Raw genomic sequence first — 22,036 nt, forward strand, 5'->3', positions numbered from 1 at the left:
CGGAAGACCTCTCTGAGGGGTTTCCTGAAGTTGAGGATGAAGAGGGGGCAGCTGTGGGAAGATGAGGGGATAGTGCTCCAGGCAAAAGAAACAGTCAATGCAAACGTCCTAAGGCAGGAGCAAGCTGGGCTTGGTCAAGGAACACAGAAAATGCTGGGGAGACTGGATGGCAGGAAATGGGGAGAGGGTGGTTTGGATGAACACTGGAAGGTAACCAGAGGCAGAGCTCCTTGGGTCTGTGGGCTCTGGACAAACACACACACACACACACACACACACACACACACACACGGAGAATTTTACTTGGGGAAAAAAGGTTTGAAAGAATTTATGTTTTAAACATCAAACTAGCTGGCAGGAGCTCTTGATCACCCAGCGGGGCTGGGTAGAAGGTGTGGTGCCGTCGGGAACCCTATTGTTCATCACACATCATGTAGCTAGAGCCGGGGCGATGTAGTAGATACTGTGGAACTGAGCCCCGAGCTACACAGATGCTGCAAATGTGATCTTCTTGCTTTTCCTGTGGACTTGGGCTGCCTGTGAGCAGAAGAGAGTGTACGGATGCGAGAGGGGGCAAAGTCTGACGTACTCCAGCTGTCCCTCGGGTGTTGTCCTGAAAGCCTCCCCTGCAAGCGTTTGCTCCTGGCCCGTCTGGGATGGACGATGCTTGTCTTCGGTCTTTCAGGCCAGGGCACATATAGCTTCTGGCACTTTCCTACCTTCATATCTGTTGGTGCCCTTCCAGTGGATGTCCACCTCACTGTGGGGACTCACGAAGGCTTTGGTAGAGTCTCTGGTGGTGGGCAGAGTGGTTAGATGGGCAGCAAGAACAAGGTACTATCCTGGGGTAATTGCCCATGTAGGGGCCCAATGGAAGGGGCTGAGTCTCATTCAGGAAAAGATTCTTCCTGAATAGCAAACATTTAGAAGGGTCCCAACACCACCCTGAGCCAGTCACAGAGCCCTCAGGTGACCTACAGCAAGATGCTTGCCCCAAATGGACCCCCTGCCCCAGGCTGGCAACTGATACCCTGGGGACCCAAGAAGGGATCTTTCTTCCTCAGACATCAAGTGGTAATGTCTCTGTACGTGGGGTGAACTTTGATGGCAGATCCCCAGACTCTAGATTTTCTGTGAACAGAGACAAGGACCTGGGTAAGAGGCCTTCACTACCCCAAGGAAGAGCAAGTGGGGCCTCAGGCAGCCTGGGCCACACAGGAGAGGATGGACACAATAAACCCTGAAGACCAGGAGAAGAGCCCAGGCCAGCCCGGGACACAAAGCCCCCCTGGGAACACTTGCCCTGTGAAAAAGAAACTGGAGTGGTCATACCATAACCCCCTTACTGGGCTCAATTATTGGTCTCTCTATAGAGTAGCATTTATAATTATAATGAAAATTATCTCCGAATTTTGAGCACTTCTTAGTTGCTTATTATGCTAAACATTATCTCATTTATTTTTCTCCACAGGCAATACTCTTGTCAATGACAAGGTTGGGACATGGAGAGTTTAGGTGACCTGTCTGGGGTCACACAGGCCAAGTCTGCCTGGAACTCAGGTCAGCCCAGGTCTAACTGTAGAAGTACGCAGACTACAGTTTAAACATCTCACTCGGGAGTGGGGATCAAGTCATGCTCAGCAAATCCTTTTGGTGTCATCCTAATTACTGAGTTAGAATCCACATCTGAGTAGTTTCATGCACAGATGCTGGGGCGGGGTCAACCCTGTGTCCCCGCTGGGGTTGAAACTTGGCCCGGAGGGAGCCACCCCAGGGAGCCCCCTGACCGTGCAGCACCCTGAATGTGGCCTCTCCTTGTTCATTACCTTTGCAGTTGACTTGTACTAAACAGTGACCCGGGCTTGTTAGACAGAATGCAGACATCATGGGAAAATGGAATCTGAAAGGGAAAGTAAGTGTAGCGATTTGGGGTCCCAGCAGAGAACAGATGGCATGCTCACGTGAGGGTCCTTTCAGAAGAGGTTAATAAGGAGACTCCTTACAAAGGCACAGGCAGGACACAGGGTCGCCAACCCCTGAGCAGGGAGAGGGAACAGTCACTAGATGCAACTTCAGGGGGTACCCCTGGACAGAGCTACAACCTTCAGAAACCAGGACTGACCCGGTCTGAAGGTTCCAGGGAATGGACATCCTGAGCCTACCTCTCCCAACATCTTTACTTTCCGCTGGTGATGAGGATAGCAGTGCTGGCCCGGCATCGGACCCTGGGGCAGACATCAGGCCCCAAAAAACTTCTGGAGGGCGACAGAAGATACTCCACACAGTCCCCCAGAATCCCATCCCATGAAGTAACCTCTTTTGGTGGCAGTGTCTCTACACACGGTCTCAGGAACCGAGTCTCCAGGACACGCACTAAACCCTGATTGTTCCTTCAGATCGAAGCCCCTGCAGCTGCCTCTGCCCTCAGTTCCGTGGGGAACGGAGAGGAATGGAGCATGCCGGGTACACTCCGGGCATCCCATGAACTGAATGAGAGCAAGGGAGATCTGACTGAGGGGTGAGAGGAGACAGCAACACGGAGGCTGGGGTCACAGCCTGGAAGTGCCAAATGGGCAGGATGCCTGTGTCATCAGGGCTCCAACACTGCTTCCTGCACTCCACCCTGGAGGCCCCTCCCACCCCTCCAGGTTGGCCCCTCACTGTCCCTGTACACTCCCCGAGACTGCTCTGTGCAGCCAGATGACGAGACAGGCAAGAGCAGGTGTGATAGGGTGTGATACTGAGTGACAGTAATGGGATCAGATTTCACATGCCCTGTGGTGCCCAAGTTCATGTGACCCTTCCTCCCTTTCCCACCCCTCTGTTTGGTTTTGTGGAGGGCCTGTTAGAAGTGATGTGAAGGCTTGCTAGGGGATAAAAACAGAGTTCAAGGAAAAACAGATGAACATAGGGGAAGGGAAGGAAAAATAAAATAAGATTAAAACAGACAGGGAGGACAAACTGAGGGGGTGCGGTAACTGGGTGATGGGCATGTTGGGTCAGCACAAGGTGTTTATGTGATGAGTCATCAGATTCTATTCCTGAAACCAGTACTACACTGTATGTTAACTAACTTGAATTTAAATGAAACAACAACAACAACAACAAATAAACAGAGTGCAAGGAGATGAGGCACCGGAGTGTGAGCAGGCTGAGCTCTGGAAACACTGGAGCAGGCAGATGGGGGCTGGCATGGGCCTGGGAGCCTGGGAAGGGCACTGTACCCCTCCAAGGAGGTGCTGGGGAGATACTTGAATCAGAAATCAAGATGCTAACCCCCCTGGTCTTCATGTCACTTGGATGATGCAGCCTCACTCTCAGGTGTGCTGAGACCAACCAATGGACGATACAGCACAAAAAACTCAGCTCCATTTAAGGGAAAATTTCACAATAATCAAAACTGGAAGAAATGCCCTAGACTACCCTAGGAGACAGGGAGCTCCCTGCACCAGAGGGGCAGGATGCATGCAGAGGGAGAGACCAAGAGGCAGAATAAACACTCCAGAAGAGCAATGTGTCTCTCAATCTTGCAATCTCACAGATCTCTTGCCCTACCACTCCCGGAACAGGACACGGTCACTGTCTGCACATCATCTGAAGCTTTTCAATTTTTAGGCTGAATGTGCCAAGCTCCAGAGCACAGGCTCTCTCTCACCCTGTGGTCCTGGACCTGCGACATCTTATCACTGGGGACCTGTTAGAGATGCACCTGCTTAGGCCTCTCCCAGGCATGGGGAAATGGAAGCTCTGGGGCTACAGCCAGGAAATCTATGTCCTAAGAAGTTTTGGGCAATTCTCTTAATCCCTTAAATTTGAGAACCACTGGTCCAAAGCAATGATTTCCCAGTACCAGATTACTCATGGGGCTGGGGGGTAGAATGCTGTTGGCATGCACCCACTCCCAAGACTGATTTCTCTGCTCACAGCCTGGGATTCCAGGTCCTACCATGCACCTGGGGCTGAGAACCCCTGGCCCAGGCCTTCCCCTTCTACACTTCTCTACTTGCTTTTCATGCCTGCTTTTCTCTATTTCTTTTACTAAATCCTCTTCTTGGATTTGCCTTCTTCTCTTTTCTTTCACATACTCACTGAAAATGTGCTAAGGCAATAATCTCCTTTCCAAACATCTATGGGGAAGAAAATGCCAAACAAGATCGATGCTGTGAGCCAGTCCTTCGGGGGTTGGGCACAAGCATGCTAAAAATCATGGATTCCAGTTTTTCCTAACGCTTCAGTCTATAGTTCTGGGGGGGTTGCAGTGTTCGGTCTTCAAATTGCTAAACTCAATTGTTTTATTTTTTTAATAAAATAAATGCTATGCTTTATGTAATGTATTGACATACAGGAAGGTGTTTAGAGAAATACAAGCTTGCCCCATTACTCAAATGATAATAAGGGCATATGGGCCATGGTAACAAACAAAAATGGGGACTACTTTGTAACTAGTTAACAGGTCACAGCTTTCCTGCCTCTACTGCTTGGGGTAGTGAGTTAGGTTTACACCAGAGAAAAGGTAAACAAACTCAGACCTGGCTATTGGAAGGGAGAGGACTTTCAGAGAGCCAAGACCTTGGAATGATGAGCTGTCCTCAGGTGTCCCAGTGGGGAGGGCTGGGTGTGGTGTGGAGGGAAGGGTCTGCCTCATAGGGGATACAGAGGCCGTCTGGGGTGGGAAGGAAACTGGGTGGGGCAGGAATGGTTAACAGGGAGGCTTCCCAGGGGAGGGGAGGGTCCAGCTGAAGGGTGAGCGGCATGGTGGGACAGAAGGTCTGGGAAGTGGCCTTGGACAAAGGAAAGGTGCCCTTGAGGACCCTGGAGGAGGCAGGAGGGAGCCCCTGTGACTGAGCATGGGGAAGGAAATTGGAGGTGGAGTGGGGTGCCCTGGGAAGCTCTTGGAGGGTTTCAGATAAAGGAGTGGCGAGACCCATGCAGAATGGTTTTATTTGGTCCCTACAAAAAGCTCAGCTCACTCTTTACTGGACACAGTGGGGGAACGCCAAAGCAAGACAACGCGGATGACTGTGCTCCAGAATCTAACACATTGCTCCCGTGAAGGCGCTTTTCTGTCTTCTGATCGACTCCAAAATCCACTGACTCCAAAATTCTAATAGTTGAAGGCAATTTAAAGGCCCTTCTCACATTGTTTAAAATTAAATGTTTGATATTATATTATAAATTCTGTTTTCATTCCTTTTGTTTGTTTGGTTTTTTTCCAGACTCTCATGAAATCTCTGCATATCTTTTCTCACCATGGATGACTTCCACTGGCCATGTCCAGAAAGTCGGTCAGACCCTGTGTTTCTGTTTCTGGGTTCTGGGAAATGCCAGGGTCTATGAACCTGACCTTCACTGCACCAAGCATGGGGGGGACATACCCAGAGTCACAGATCAAGGCTGGCGCTGCTCCCATAGGCTAGCAGCAGCGCCTTTGGCTAATCAACTGTTTGGGTTTGGCTAAGATGAGATTCCTTATAAATGTCTCTACTTCCTGCCACAATGCCACACCCAAACCTGCCGAAGGTGCCCTTTCTGTCTTGTTTTGTTTCACTTTGGAGCTGAAGGGTGTGAACATGTGAACAAAAACCTTGGGAAAGGAGCATTTTAGTGCTGGGAACCTCACAGATTTGTTCCACTTTGATCTGATTTCTGTAAAAGAGCTCCTGATGTGTGGGAGTGGGGAGAGAAGAGGAAACTGAAATGATTTCCAAGCTGCATTGGACATTTCTGTACATCCTTCGAAACTACCTCTGGGTGGGGACTAGGCTCAAGAGTGGGTGTGCGGGAACCCTGGCGAAGGACGCCACCCATCTTATTTTACTTGGAAACCTTATTTATTAATTAATTTGTTTGTGGGCAGGAGGCCATCTGGCTGCTTGGAGAAGGGACCTGTCTTCGCCACATGGATACCGCTGGCGCTGGGGCCCCCTGGCAGGACAGCTGGTGGAATGAATTTGCCGAAACTGGACCAATTGGAATGCAAGGATGATGGGGAGGCTGAACTCCCAAGGACACATATGTTCAAGCCTGGGGAGGTTGGTGGTTTGTGAGCTATCAGCAAAATGAAGAAATAGTGAAATCCAGACATAAGATTTTCAGTTCACAGGTAAAGGAGCAAAAATGGTTTTCAAACCATGTCCTGGGCAGCAGACTTATAATCAGATGTGCTCTGTATGCCAGAACCACACTGGGATGGGCAGCCCTAAGGAGCTCCTGGGTCCAGCCCGGAGATGTGGCTGTCCCAACCTTTCCGAAGCTGCAGGTCTGGGAAAGCTATAGCATGTGGCAATTATATAACCTCAGGCATTTGTTTCAATATTCTGGTCAACAAGGGATTAAAATTTCTTGCATCGAATTAGCTGTGGCTTGAGAATGGAGACTTAGGAGTTAGACATCTCCATGAAATTGGGCGGAGCTGATGACTCTTGCTGATGGAACCAGGGCCAGGGGGAATAGGGTTCAAAGCCCCAGATGAGTGTGGCATCTCGTGGGAGGGCTGAGCTTGGAGCTATGGGGGACCCAGAAGAGGGCAAAAGGATGGGAGGCGGCAGGTTGAGCCTGGGGTGGGTGGACCCTGGGCCTGTGTGCCCAGAGGCCAAGACCAGACCCCTAAGCACAGGAATTTGGAATGATTCCTGAACCCTGACTTCATGACAATGTCCCACCCTTGAGTGCTTCCAGTACCCCAGGAGGAGCACCATGGGAGATGGGCCTGGGGAGAAGCTGGAATGAGGGGCCTGAGATCCTTTATCCCAGCTTGGCTTCCAGCAAAGGCAGGTCAACACATACAGCTGAATGACAAACATTGCTAGGAGCACTTCACTAAGACTGGGTCTGATTATAAATGGAGGAAGTGCCAGGCAGCCCTGAGAGGGGTGGGAAAGAGCCACATGCTGGTGGGCTTTGACAGCAAAGCCCTAACTTAGCACCCAACTTACCTAGCCATGAAGTCCCAGTTGCTAGCCTTCGAACCAAAACCATGCAGAGACGGAGAGGATGGGAGTCCATGTCGGCTATAGATCCTGGGTGGCCCTAAGTGGTCACTCATTTTCTCCTGAGTATGTCAGGTTGAATGAAATCATGGATCTAGAGAAACCAGCTCTGAACTTGGCACCTGGTCAGTTCTTGGGGAACGTTACCTGGCATCATTTTTATGGTTATTATTCCTATTCTTCCTTATCAGCCTCCAGCACCCTCCTTCATGCCCACTGACCAGGCCGGAGTCTAACTCCCTTTTACAACCCAAGAATGTTTTTTTTATACCTACCCTCCTGCACCCATGACAGCTCATGAGGGGGGTTGTCTGCCAACACTGTCAAACCCAGGAGACACTTCTGCTCACCTCATGTGCCAGATTCGGTGACTTATGTCACCACTGAGCCCCAGGACAGCCCCCAGCCCAGCAGCCGGTAGAGGGACTCCCTCCGGTCACCATCGCCCCTCCCTCCCCGGATGCCTCCTGTCTGGCCCTCAGTGGGAAGTCCAAGACACACGGGAAGGAAGGGTAACTAGTGATATGGATGGCTCGATATAAAATGTGGAGGCTCCAGTTTCTGCTGCTTCTGTGTACATGCCTTAGGAAAGTGCTTAACTCGGCTGCTTTCTCATCTGCAAATCGGGAATTCCATCTCCCCTGAAGGAAGCACGGAGTGGCAGTTAGTGTGTTTCATGCCTGGCACGTGGAGAGGAGGGACTCACGGATGCCGAGGGGCTCTCCTTCCCTGCACTCAGGCAACAGCCCTGTCCTGCCCCCAGGGCAGTCCAGAGCTGGCCCTTGTCCCCGTGAAGTGATCCACAGAGGAGGAACTGCAGATGAGCTCCGGGCTCGGGCAGGCTCAGGGACTTCTGCAGGTCTCCCGTATGGCCTGTGATGGGGTGGGCTCTGACAGCAGGCCCCATGATCCTTGTCTTCCCGGGCTGGCCTCCCTGCCTCTTGCCTGGTGTCCAGAGAGGATGAGGACCCCAAGGCCAGGCTGGGAATTCAGATGCCCCAGAGAGCAGCTCCAGTTCGGGTGAAGAGAGGAAGGCCAGGGGAGGAAGGGGGACATGGACCCAAGGCTTGTCTAGGCTTTGCCAGAAGGAGAGGAGGAGGCAGAAGAGGAAGAGGGGCTGGGAGGAACAGGAACTTTTGCCCTTCTGGTACGAGCCTAGCAGATTTCACACACTTTTTCATTATTTGATGAGGTAGCCAAAGGATTTATTTTTTGAAATAGGACATTCTGAGAGAGAAAGGGTGCTGTTAGTCATTTTGCTGGGGCAACAGGTAGCCCTGGGACTGTCCAGGCACATTGGAATGCCTGGTCATTCTTTAACGACTTTGAAAGGGCATCTGAACAGGATCATGGTACCCCTGATTGTCCAAGGAATGACCCTCTCAGATTCCTCTCTTTGAGAATTTTGGGTTCAAGTCCCCCTTTTCTATGACTCCAGGTGCCAGGCCCTGGCTCCCTGTGGCCACGGTGCTGATCCAGGGCACAGGTCCACAATGACCAGTCTGGGGAGGTCAGTAGGGGAGCCTCATGAGCCCTGCCACAAAGGAAATGGACTCTCTCACAAGGCCACTTGAGAACACAGGCCTTGGCAGCTACAGGGACAGTGTCTTGTGGGTGAGATCTCGTTATTCCGGAAAACCACAGAGTGAGAACCATGCCTTTCCTGGGATGGCTCATACTTGGCCATTTCCAAGAAAGTGCATTGATTGAGCCTGGGGGTCCAAGATAGCTGTGCTTGGATTCCAGAACTGTGGTCCAGGCATGCACCTCGGCTTTGGGGGCTCCCCGGAACCTTTCTGAGCCTCCCCTGCCTTATCTGTGCTGGGATCAGCGGCATCTTTACACTGCCTAGCAGTCAGGTGCCTTCCTTGTGAGGAGCTGCCTTCAGCCCCAGTACGGAGGCACGGAGCAGGAGGCTCAGTATGGGGCAGGGATTGTGGCTGTGCTGTTTTGGTTCTGAAGTATCACCATTTCCTTGTAAAGCCTACAGCTGTTTAGGAAAGAAAAAAAGATGCCATTAGATGTCTACTGTGCTTGTAAAATGTACGCTGATTTTAGAAACACTTGTGTGTTTTTTTTAAAACCTCTGATTAAATCAAAGAAATCTGGTGTCCTCTTCCAACTTCCATCCTACTCAGGGAGGCAAGCCACATTCATCATTGGGTTTCATGTGCCTAAGAGCAGTATATTTTATGAGGATAGACCACAATAAAAATTGGATTTGACATTATAAAACACATACATGTACACACACACTTGTGTACAAATTGTTCTAGTAAGTGTGACATATGCCAGTATTTTCTATACCATTCTCTTCTTTCTTTATTTTTGGTGCTATTTCACTTTAAAAAAAAACTGCTGCTTTTGACAGTCTCTACTGATTTCATAGGCTGAGCTTGCTGAGCGTTTCCTCTGGGGGGTACTGCCATTTAACTGTCAAGGGTATCCCTTTGAACCATATGGGGCAGACCCTGCCCTGAGCCCAGCAGCCACCGCCCACCACCTCTGCCCAGGGAGCTCTGCAAACTGCATGAATGGTTTGCCAGGACCACTGGAGCCAAACAGTCCAGAATCAGTCGGGCCTCCCACGTCCCAGCCTTGAGATGTGGACACTTCATGGCTGCTTAGGACGTCTGTCTCTGTGTTCATCACATAGGAGAGGGATGTTATCTCCTGGGACTGTGGGGAACGCCGAAGAAGGAGGCATCTGAAAAACACCTCTGTAGGCTGGCAGGCAGAGACTGATCCCGAAATGTCAGCTGGATGGAAAGCACCTGACCAAGGTGTGTGCTTGTCCTCCCTGGGAACTCTGTCCTGCCTGCTTAAGGAGAAGTACAGTGAATGAATTAGCCTCCAGTTCCCCTTGGCTGCCTGAGCACAGGGGCAGGCCCCCACAGAGGAAGAACTGGAAAAAGCTGTCCCTGGCAGGCCTCATTCCCAGTTGCCAAGGTCTGGACATGGCGCTCCAGGGTTCCCACAGTGGCCGGAAGGAGAGCTGCCTCTCCCCGGAGCTCAGGAATGCCCCCAAATGATTGTTTCCTCACGGCCTACAAGCCCATGTGACCTGCGCTGATGTTCAGGGAAATGCCTGGAAGAGGCCAGGACAAGGTGAGCCTGTGGCTGCCTCTGGGGCCTTTCAGACTGACCAAGACCGGTCACTCCTCCTCCTGAGCAATTTCCCCCGCTGGGCTGCAGCGCCGAGCTGCTGCCTTGGAGAGTGGAACACTGTCTTGCTGCCACCAGCCTTTCCTGAGCTCTCGGCTCTTTCCCTGACCTCCTCCCCAGGGGCTGGCCTGCCATCCGCCGCCCCAGGTCAGGCCTGGGATGAAACACTAGCAGCAGAGGCCCCGTACCCGGACACTGGGCCAGTTGTCCAGCTTTCCCCAGGCCAGCCCTGACAGCCCCACAGTCTTCCCAGGAAGTGTGTGCAGGTCCCCATAGGAGTAAGGAGCACTCCGAAGGAGGTGCCCCAGGGGACAGGAGTGATTCTTCAGTCTCGGTCACAGGAAATGAATCACTATGGTTTTTCATGCTCTGGGGACTCCAGGGGGAAGACTCAGGCATGGGGGATTCTAGACAGGAGGCAAGGTATGTGTGTGTCTGTGTGTGTGTGTGTGTGTGTGTGTGTGACCACTGATACATGCATGCACCGTGGCGTGAGGAGAATTTGGTGCTAAATGATGACTTCACAGTGTGCCCCTAAGTGTGGGAACGAACAGGCGACCTTGTGAGGTGAGTCCTGCTTTTCTTTTCAGAGATGGGCCAAGACTCCCATGTGTTAACCTCCTTCTGGTTTATCAGGCCATCATTCCAAGAATATTTCATTAGCGTCTTCTAGGGGCCAGCCACAAAGTGAGCAAAGTGGACCAAGCCCCTCTCTTCCCGTGTGGTATGAACCTTCTCATGGGAAGCAGGCAGTGCCCAGAAAGTTGGCAGAAGGGGCTGTGCCTGAGGGGAGGCCAAGAAGGATAAGGGGGTCCCGTGTCGCACATTGGGGAAGGGCCGCAGGCTGGGGGAGTCTGCAAAGGCTCTCCTCACAAGATGATGGCCAACAGAGACTGCATGAAGGGAGGGGCTAAGCTGGGTTGTATCTGGGCAGGGGCTACCCGGCACATAAGTCCCCAGCCAGGGTCAGTCCTGGCCTGTTCAAGAGTGAGGGAGTCACTGTGGCTGGAGCAGAGGGAGGGGTGAGGTCAGAGAGGTGACAGGCTCCAGTGGGTGTAAGCCTCCGTTGGTTAAAAACTGGAGGGTGTGAACAGGGGTGGCAGGACCAGGTGGCTCAGCAGGCCACTCTCGCTGCTTCCAGAGGAACTGCGGGGGCAGGGAGAGGGGGGAGGGGGTGGTTGCTGGACCAAGATGGCAGCTGTGAGACGTGATTGGATTCTCAATATATTTTGAAGCTTAACTAATTGGGTTTGTTAACGGTTTATTTCAGGGCTGTAAGGGAATAAAGTAAATCAAAGATGGCAATATGGTTTTGGCCTGAGCACCCAGAAGCAATGGAGCTGTTATTTACAGGAATGGGGATAAGCAGCTTGGGGGAAACGTGGAAAATAAGAGTTTCCTTTTGCAAATGTTCACTTTCAGGGGAGGAGGGGATGTCCAAGCCTGGAACCCAGGAGAGAGATGGGTCTGGGTTCCTCAGTGGCATGGTGTGCAAGGCCAGGAGAGTGAACGAGGTCACCTGGTATAGGCGCACGGAGTGTCTGCAGACTGACCGAGGGGTGTTCTCAGGCTTAGATGTCCAGTGATGAGGAGGACACAGAAAAAAAGAAAATGAAAAGGTATGAAGCTGAAGAAATAGTCAGGAATGGTCTGCTGAGAGCGAGCCAGAGTGTGTTTCAAGGAGGGCGACCCATGCTGTCAAGAGACCATGCTGGGACACCGAGGAAGCTGAGAAGTGATAACTGGCCATTGCATTTCCCAACGGCTCTGTGACAACCTTGACAAAGAGTGGGTCTAATAGAGTGAGTGGTAGGGCCAAAATTCTAGCTGGGAGTGGGTTTTTCAAGAAAGAGAAGAGAGAGAGGAGGGGAGAAACCGGACACGGGAAATATGGAGTCCTCTTGTGAGGACTTGCACGTGATGCGAAGCAGAGTAGTGCAGAAGTGGTAGAGACAAGGGGCGGGAAGAATACCAAGTTGCGGGGGGGCGCCTGGGTGGCTCAGTGTCCTCCTTGGCTTAGGTCATGATCCCAGGGTCCTGGCACTGAGTCCCACATAGGACTCCCTACTCAGCGGGAGTCCGCTTCTCCCTCTCCCTCTGCCTCTAATAATAAAATCTTTAAAAAAAAAAAAAAAAAAAAAAAGAATACCAGGTCAGGGTTGGTTTTATTTTCGCTTTGTTTTGTTTCCAATGGGAGATATTAGAGCACGTTGGTGTGTTGATGTAGAGGGAACGATTGCTGGTGCAGGTGAGAGGGAGAGTCAGGAGAGATGTCCTTGGGCAGATGAGAAGCTGGCTCCAGGGCCAGGTGTAGGACGTCAAGGGAGCAGGGCGCTTCCTGCCGGGTAAGAGCGGTAGCAGTGGACCAGAGGTGGGGCTCATGGATCCTTTTCTTATTGTTGCCTTTCCTTCTGACTTAGAAGCCAGCCCATCAGCAGAGTGAGAAGGGGGTAGGATGAAACTTTAAAGGGAGAGAATCGGTATGGAATGAACACTCTGCTTTGTTTCGGTTTGGTTTCATGGGCCAAGGGGTAGCTGCAACTCATTTGCTCAAAAATGAGTGTTGACTCCTGAAAACTTAGTAGAGCAACCTCCTTGAAATCTGAGAGTAGCTCCAAGCCCAGGTAGGAACGCCGGGGGTTGGTTGTGGCTTGTCCCTGAGGCTGTCAGCCTGGCCACCTGCTCACACATCCAATGTCTGTTCAACACCCACCATGACAAGCCCTCTTTGAGGTATGGGGAACGCGGCTCCCCGCATCCCCACCAGGACCCTATGCAGCCTCTTGAGGGATGCCCGAGGGATGGACTCCCCCTGAGAACTCTGTTTTCCCAGTTTGTCCTCAGGGGAGCTCTCCACAGGCTGAGGATTTGCTCAAGTGATTACTGCAAGTGATGTAGGCAAGCTGGGTTGATGCTGGTGGGTGCCTTCAAGGATGGAAGAGAGCCCAAGACTAAACAGAATCTGTGCACTTTTTGTGTGTGTGTGTGAGGGAGGCTCTTAGGGGATGTCTCTGGGTCCTTTATCAATCCCAATATGGCAGCAAGCACAAGCTTAAATGGTCCTTCCTTGGAGTGACAGGTGAAGCTGTTGTCAGCTGACTCCATAGGGGCTAGCAGCCCTGGGAAGCATTCCTTTTTTTTTTTTAAGCTACATCGTTCTGAAGAGTTAGCATCATTCTGAATAGTTGATATAATCCAGGGGTTGTTGGTTCCTGGTGCCAGAAGAGTGGAATGTGCTGGAACCAGCACTTACAGGTGCTCAGGGAACCTACGAGACCCAACCAAGAGTCTTCTCCCCTCCTGTTCACCTTTCATGATCACTTTTAGCTCCAGGTATCTGAGCACTGCTGAGGCCTAAGGAGAGGCAGATGGACCCCCAGGAAACAGGTGGAAAGAGGGAGCGAAGCATATCCTACCCACGGCTAGTCTGCCCAACTCTTGGGGATGCTAAGCTTCCAGGTTATAGAGGCTGGGACTCAGGGCAAGAGGTGTGTTTCGAGTCACAGAGGAAGCAGAGACAAGACCAGGATCCCAGCACCGCTCTGCTAATCCACACACCCGCCTTCACCCCCGGACACCATGCTGTCTCTTGCCATGGCCTCCTCGAGTACTTCTTTCCTCCTCCAGTCCATCTGCAACTGAGCAATCACATCGAAGCCACCCTAGAAACAGCCAGGAGGTTCTTAGCACAGGGGTAATGTGGTCCTGTTTGGGCCAACGGGCAAGAGGTTCTGGAGGACAGGGCAATCTGGACTCAGACATTTGTGGCTTCTGTACTGGCCCCTCCTTTCTGGTGCAGTTGACTGTGGACCAGAAAGAATGTAGGAGTAAGTGTGACAGGTTGACCTCTATGAGGACAGAACCCTACCGGGCTCACCACCTGGTCAAGTTATCCAGGACAGTGCTGGTGAGCAGCTGTTGAGAGATCCAGTAAGTTTCCAGGAGGTCCCAGCGTAGGACAGAAAAGATGCCCAGGGCACTGGGTCCTTGACGGTGCCTGTGGGAATGGGCTGCTGTTCTCTTCCACCAGGCCTTGAAAGTAGCAAATGGAGGCTTCCTGACCCACAGCTGTCAGGCAACTATGTGGGTCCTTGCGTAAAACCATCCCTTCTGGAGTAGAGGACTGGCTTGCCTTTAACAAGGGATTTCAGCAAAACCAAGGACATTCAGAGAGAAGAGAGTGCCTTTCCCCCACACCCGCTATGGATCAGTTGACTAGAAGAGGCAAGCATGCCCCCAGAATTCTTCCTTACGATTAGCGTGATTGCAATGGCCTGTTTTCCACTAACCAGTGCAGCTAAGATTACAGGACTCCTCTGGGCTGGGATGGAGGAGAAAAAACCAAGTTTGGAAAATTTCGAATGGCAACACTAATTTCAAACTCTTGGCTGCTACATTTGAATACATGTCTTTATTAGGAAAATTGTAAGTGGATATACATCTTTTCATTGATATGACTTCAAAGTAGAAATGGTTGTTTTTCAAAAGGAGTTGTTATTTGTTATTAAAAAAAAAAATAAAAAGCACACTGCATACAGGAAGCTGCCTTCTCCTGGACCATTTTCACATTATCTGGGAGATGTATTTAAACAACACAAAATACAGTATTCATCACATTTAACACTGAACCCATCACTGCCTGGAGACTGAGACGCCAGCGAGGTTACGGACCCACAAGTAGCTTGGGAGGTTTTTTTTTTTTTTTTCAATTTGGCCGTGTCAGTGGTCTGCTTATGGGACTTGAAGTTCTCTAGGGAGCACTTCCCAGGGAAGGGATCCCTTGGAATGGGTCAGGGAGGATGTGTACAGGGACCCCACAATTCTCATCCTGCTGTGGAAGGGTGCACTCCTGGGGCAGGGGCTTGGGGGGCTGATAAACTCCCTGCCCAGAGCCCATGGCTACAGCATCAGGCAGCAGTCAGAAAAGGAAGGTGAAATCGGATCCAATGAAAATTCTTAGGAGTTCTCTGGGCTTCACACAGGGGGGACTGCAACCTTCTGCTATTCAGGCCATCTGCTGCAAGCTGAGCCTCCTTGCTCTGGAGGACAGGCCCACACGCAGAGGGCCCCTCTCCTGAGCCTCCTCGCTGGGGTCTCAGCACCTGAGCAGGGCTGGACGAAGAACAGTACACACGACACATGGCACAGATTCGGATATAAACACACAGCACTTCGACGAGTCCCGTCCCCAGCCCGGCCCCACAGCTGCCCGGATCCTGTTGCAAAGGCTGGCAGGGGGAGGACTGTCCTGGGGGTTACAAGGAGCCCAAGGGAAGGTTAGGTCGAGCAGCACTGGACAGGGAGGAATAGCCGGGGACTCCTAATCCATGAATGCACTTGACTTGTACTTTTAAAGCAAAAGGGGATCAAGAGAGCCTTTTCCTTTGCAAATAGACTATTTAAATGCGTATTTGCTTTCAAGAGGCCGTCTTTGTTCAGAGCAGAGTGCAAGGAGGGCAATTGTTAGGCAGATAACTTTTCCTGCAGTTTCTACTCTTATCTATTTTTCCCTCTATTGGGGAGAAAGGAATGATTCTTTTTTTGACTGTAGTCAAGATTTACAGCCTTGTTTTTCTGGGAGCAAGAGATTTAATGGTTCTGGTTCATGGATTCCAGGGGAGGACGGTTCCAAATTTTCCATGAGAGTTTTAAATTATCTTGGATTACTTAGAAAATGCCCATCCCACTGAAAATTCGATCATTTCACCTATAGTATAGTTCAGGAGACCTGCAGTGATAACTTAATTTCAGAAGAGGGTCCTGAGATCCGTTCTTTATTCCTTATAGAGTCCCCTGTACTCTATTTTATTCAATATAACAGAACTGACTTGAAGATACACATTTTTTGTTTGGCTGGTGGACTGGCTTTCTACCTTGAAGATCCTATAAAGGAATATTTATGGAAATGCTTTAAACGTGTTATTGACAACCCAAAGATGATTATATCTAAAAACATCTATAATTCAAGATTATTTTATTATAATATACTTTCTGTATAGTATTTACAGTGTCCTATCGATGGATACATTTCCTGGTTTTGGCCTTCTATTTTTCTTTCTTAATTTAAAAATTTTCCCTGGGCTATTTAACCAAAGGGGCAAAGTATTTGTGAGACGAAATATAAAACAAAGACAATAAGCAAAAACCCCTCAAATGCCTAGCTGTTCAAAAAGTGGTATTTTAAAACTGCTTAATGCAACTCTACAAACTGGTCTCAGTAAAGGGAAACCCTTTACATGTCAAGATTTTAACCTACTTTCCCAAACGTCCCCTCTTCTAGGAGGAATGCTCTGCTGGACATTCTGGAAGCACAAGGCAATTCTAGCGGCCAAGTCCAGAGACCACTTTACAAGGGAGCAGATGATGGGATTGCCAAGTGGGGAAAAAGATGAGGTTAGATTTTAACTGGGAAAGAATCTTCCTGTCCAGGATTCATTATTCTGTGGATTGGGTTTTCAAAAACCAAAAAAGTGTTGAGGATTCTTTTCATGTGACAGCCAAAAGAATCACGCTCTTGGCACCACGGAGACAAAACTCTCCGTGGTTCTGAGATACTCACACCTGTGGAAGCATGGAGGGAGGGCTGGCGTCCTCACAGTTCAGCCCAGCTGAAAACCGAATTCCCTTGGGCTCCGTGGATCCATCCTGGGTTTGTGATCCGTAGAGAAACCCAGGCTGTCCACCCAAGAGGCTCACGGCCCTTATCAGAAACCTGGTTAAAAGATGTCTCCTGACTCTGAGCCTTTGCATACGAGGAGCTGACAGTGCATGCAGCGAGGACATTGGCTTTGAACAAGAACACAGGGTTGGACAACAGATGGTATTCCGAACAAGACACAGATGTGCACAGTGTTTTCAGAACATGGTAGCAGGAGACATTTTGATTTGCTTCTTGGTGCCCAGTTTAAATGAAAGCTTTGGTCTTGAGAGCGTCTTTTTCCGGGGTGATGGAGACAGTCTTGGATACACATGATGATGGATGAGAGAGACAGTGATGAGAAGAACGTGATGGGATGTAGAGAAGAGTTCAGGATGAGGGGCGTGTCTCCCCCTACCCCAGCCTCACATTCCCGCCTGCCTCGGCTGGGGGAAGCTCTGTGATGCTCACTGAAGGGGAAGACCCCAGGCCTCACTCCAGGGGAGGGTGAGGCTTCTGCCTGGCCCTCTAAACCTAGCCCTCCTCTACCCCCTGCACAAGGGCAGCCTTCACTAGGGTTTGCCCAGGCTGGTGGGCTCTGATACCTCCTGGTGGCTCTCCATCCTAGGACAGGGTGATCGGGAGTCCCAGCCTGCACAGCTCAGGGAGATACAACACTCAGGAACCTCGGGCCAGGCAAGGGGCTCCAAGGGGAAGATACCGTAAGATAGCAAGTAAAGTAATGGCCTTAGTCTAAGTTCCTACTGTCACCAGTGACATTGGATAATCAAACTTAATGAAGAGTAAACACCATATATTTTGCTACATAATCAAATGGTGAAAATAAGGCAAACTGTGCAGAATGAAGCCCTTGGAAATGCACTGGGCCCTGCCTGGGTGCAGGGGAGCCGCTGCGGGCTCTTCCTAACACTGCTTTCAGACCCGGGCTCCTACTGTAAGGTTTCCTCAGGCGTCTGACCCCACCTGCGCCTCTCACATCTTGAACCTCCTGTTAACAAGAACAGAGGGAGACACCATTAAGGCGGGTTCCCACAGCGGCCAGGCTGCATGCCTGAGACGCCGAGCCCCCCGCGGCGGCGGCGGGGCCCCCAACTCCTGACTTCCAAATCGCCGGCTTTCCGAGGCCCTGGGAAGGGGGAGGGTGGGGAGAGAGGCAGCTGGTGGGGGGTGGCTGAAGCGGAGGGAGGGGTGGAAGTTGGGAAGTGAAGACAGAGGGCGCGGCCAGCATGGGGCACAGCAGATGAACAAGGGCGCATGGACAGACAACACGGCACAGTGGTCACAGGACAAGGCAGGCGGGGCACCCCGCCCGAGCCCAGCACACATGGAGGGCTGCCAGCACCCGCCGTCTGAGCGTGGCCCCAACATACACCCAGCCCGGAGGAGGCTGCCTGCTCCTCCGAGGCCTTGGCACCATCAACCACCTCCATCGACACCGCAGCCTGCTGACTGGCCCCGAGGTCTCTGGGCCAGCACCGCAGGGGTGGGCCCGGGACCGAGTGCCATTCGAGAGCACTGCCTAATTTCAACCCACCACGGAATGGAGGCCGGCTCTTCACTCTTCCAGGACACCGGGTTGGCCTGTCAGGTAGCGTGAGGGCCCAAGGCCAGTGGAGTCATAGAAGGACAGCCTGGAGCTGGTTTGCTTTTCTTAATGTGGGGCCAGCTGTCTTAGTCCCCATGGCAACTCCCCCTGCCCTCCATTGCTAGATGGCGAGTAGCTCTCTGCGGTGTCCAGGATGGACCTGCCACCCGTCTCTAGGCACAGAGATGTGCTAATCCTGCTGGATCAAGAATGGAGAGCCTGGGACCTCAGGTGTGACTGGCTCCAAGATGCTTATGTAAGAGGTGGGCTACCCCAGCCAAGGTTCCCCAGACCAGGCCCACTGCTGGCTTCCACAGAAGACTGCAGCCCGGGGCAGACCAGCAAACAGCCCAGTGCCTTCTGAGACAGAGAAGGAGTGGGCTCCCCACATGCCCGGGAGCAGGTCTGCTGACCGCAGGGCTGGCCAGAGGGGTACAGGCTGAGAGTCGGCTGGATAAATGGATGGCGATGGGGACTAAAAGGTCTTTGGCTGCAGCATCCTGGCCGGACACTTCCCTGATGGAAACAAGGAATGCCACATGCTCTGCGCCGCTATCACAAAGGATGGCACTAAAGCAGAAGGGAACACAGTGCTCCAGTTTGAGTGGGACACGCAGGGACCTGAGATTTTCTTCTCATTCCATCTGTTCTGACCTCCAACCACTTCATCTTTCTGTGTCCACATGCTGAATTACGACCAAGGGCATGGGGTGCAGGCTAAGTATTTATGAGGGACAGGAGGATGGGGAGAACAGCCCAGATATTCTAGGTGTCCTTTCTCAAAGTATTACTGAAATCAGGGCCTTGCTCTCCCAAGGGATCCCTCTTCTTCTGGTCCAAATTAAAGAGACTTGGCAAGAAATCTTAGACATTAATCTGTGGGTGGTATGAGGAAAATTCTAGAACTTTCTAGAACACCATGTTCACTTGAAACAGATTTTTCCCATGAGTGAGGGCTGTGGCAGCTGTGTCCTGGAACCTAATTGCACAGGGTCACAAAGCCTCACCCAGCAGGAGGTGGGTGGGAGAAACAGGCCTTTCACACAGTTCCTCCACATTGGGGACCCGTTTAAAGAATCTGTAAAGTGAATTGCCGGGCCTAGAGGCTCCCTGAGAAGTATTTCCACAGCTGCTCCCTGGGAATGTGGAGCTCCCACCCACCTTCCACACCTGGCGTGCAGAAAGCACCCCTGCTCGGAGGTAAAGCCACTCTCACAGCCTTGGGAGGGGCTGCCGGACAAGTCCCACCCCGGGCACCAGAGGGGTGGAGGGCCAGGCAGCAGGCATTGGGAAAAAAGTCAGTGAGCACCTGCAAAAGGCACGGCCACAGCTGCCCCACGAAGCCGGTGACAGGTGGCACTGGCCGTGGTCAAGGGGAGGGCAGGAGGTGCATGTCCCTTGCTGGCCGAGGCTCCCGCTGCTGGGCTAGTCACGGCTCCGTGCAGGGCAGGGCAGGGCAGCCCCACCCTGGCCTCAGCAGGAAGACAGATGGCGAATGTGTGGAGCCATGTGGGCTCTGGAACAGTCACCGGCCCTTCGGAGAGAGGGAGTGGAGGGCGGGGTGGGAGGCTGGGCAGCCCAGGGCAGTGCTGGAGAGACCCTGGGCCACGCTAGACAGAGTCTCGAGCACAGTCTCCTCCTCACCCCAGACAGCCGCCCCAGTCTCTGCACAACTACTTTCTTCATAACTTAGCAGACCAGGAAGGGCCTGAAAATGCGCATAAATACAGGGGCCAGTGAGGCCACAGGAGCACCGCTCCTCCACTGAGGTCTGAGCCCCCCCGCTTGGAAGGCAGGGGGTCTGCCCTAGAGGAGGGTTAGAGCAAATTTACAAAGCGCCGGGGGAGACAAGAGCAGCGTGCACTGCGGTCCATCTCGAAGTGGCAGATAACTAGTTTTTCCTTTTCTGAGCAGCCTTTCTCTTCTTCTGTCGCTTCTTTTTTCCTATCTTTTCTTTTTTCCCCATTTTTTCTTCTCTGCGCCCCCTTAGATAAAATCAGTAGAACCATTAATGATGTTGAAATACACTGGGGTCTGTTTCAGTCTGCACAATCTCTAACACTTCCCTGGGTGTCTGTTTTACTCTGGCTTCAGTCTTAGGCCTGGAGGCCCCTGGGCAAAGCACCGTCCATCAGTACTTCATTAAAATAAATCGGACATTTTCCCCAATTCAAAGAAAAATGTTAGCTGGCCTTCCAGAACACCTGGGAACTGGTTATAGCCTATAGCTGTGGGCCAAGGGGCCAGCCTGGTCCTGCCTGAGGCTTCCAACCCTGAACGGCATTCACATCTGAAAGGGTGCGAAGAACGCAGGCTGGACTTGGCCTTCTAACTCACCTCAATCCCATCTCCTGGGCCTCCTTCCTTTTTCAGTGCAGAGCTGAACTCTGCTGTCCCTACAGAAAATACCTGCATTTCAGACTGAATCACGCTTTGCATTCAGGCAGCCATCCAGGAGAGGAGAAAGAAGGTAGGCCTGATCCCACCTTCTCCTTTCTGGATGCCTGGGGACACCCCCTGGGAATGACTGGGATTGTTCTGGAGAGCAAGGGAGAGAGCTGGTTAGCAGAATTCGATTAGAGCAACTGGCTCATGATTGTCACATTAAAATGATTCAAGCTGAATGGTATTTAATGATTTATGGGGTAAGCCACCTGTTCCTGTGAAAGCTATTAACCATGGCCTAGAATTATGGGATTTTTACATGGGCAAATGTGAAAGCTGGGTATTATGAGAGTTGAGTCTCTGGAGATTACATGGGGGGATGTTAGGAGAACCAAGGAAGAGGAGGAAAGGGAAGAGGAATTAGTGAGTCAAATATTATTCTTCAGAAAACTGGCACTGCTGTTTCCATTGGGTTAAAAAAAAAAAAAAAAGAAGGCACAAAAACTTGAGTTGCAGTTCTCATGTGCTCCTGAGCGAGGCCCACACTCACAAGTGAAGTGGGCAGGAGGGACCTAAGGCACCCACCCAGCAGGCCACCTTAACCTCCATCAACTTCCATCAACTGTACAAATGTATCTGAGCCCCGTGTCTAACAGCTGATGGATTTTACTTCCGGTAAATAAATTCCCACGTCCAGTAGGATGTCGGTAACATGAAACAATTAGCATTTTATTGCTAGTGCATATAATGTCACATTTGATACAATTTTAGTACAAGTGAAAAAATACACTGTGGCTAACATTAAAAAGCTGTAATCACATTTATAGATCATATATATTTCTTTACAAATTGCCAGTGGGTCAAGAGAATAGAGAAATGTAACCTACTGACCGTCATATGGCTCCACTTCAAATATATGAATTGTTCGACTATAAATATATTCTGAAATACATTTGTTTTCTAAAGAAACATTAAAAAAATGTGCACAAAAAATATATAAAAAATGCCTTGCAAAAAGTTACAAATACCACCAGGCCCATCTGTGGATCGCATTGATGCAGGGAAATGTTACCTTGCCAACGTTTCTGCCTGGAAACTGAAACCCTACCGTGGTTTCAGGAGGAGGGGTTCGTGGCAAGAGGCTCATTTCTTCATTTATTTTGTTTGCTTCTGATTGCAGAGCCCTCACAGTGTGCAGAGCCTCTCCGTGGCTTATAAAAGCCTCAGAGGCAATCACAGAAACCGAATTCCTCA

At 51.1% G+C, this 22,036-nt stretch overlaps 1 protein-coding gene across 3 annotated transcripts in view; it reads right to left on the bottom strand.

The window, feature by feature from the left end:
- Positions 1-273: 273 nt before the first annotated feature.
- Positions 274-22,036, bottom strand: part of CXCL12 (C-X-C motif chemokine ligand 12) — a 29,678-nt gene continuing 7,915 nt past the window's right edge. Inside the window, exon 4 of one of the 3 annotated variants that reach the window (XM_032837341.1) lies at positions 274-537. In XM_032837341.1, coding sequence (XP_032693232.1) covers positions 438-537 — 100 coding nt within the window. In that variant the 3' untranslated portion in view covers positions 274-437. Of the gene's footprint in view, positions 538-14,546; positions 17,801-18,779; positions 20,383-22,036 lie in introns of those variants that run through there. The other 2 variants (XM_032837361.1, XM_032837351.1) reach the window with 2 other exon arrangements.

The sequence above is a fragment of the Lontra canadensis genome, unplaced genomic scaffold (assembly GCF_010015895.1).
Source record: "Lontra canadensis isolate GAN:19392208 unplaced genomic scaffold, GSC_riverotter_1.0 scaffold3, whole genome shotgun sequence".
NCBI classification, from domain to species: Eukaryota; Metazoa; Chordata; class Mammalia; order Carnivora; family Mustelidae; genus Lontra; species Lontra canadensis.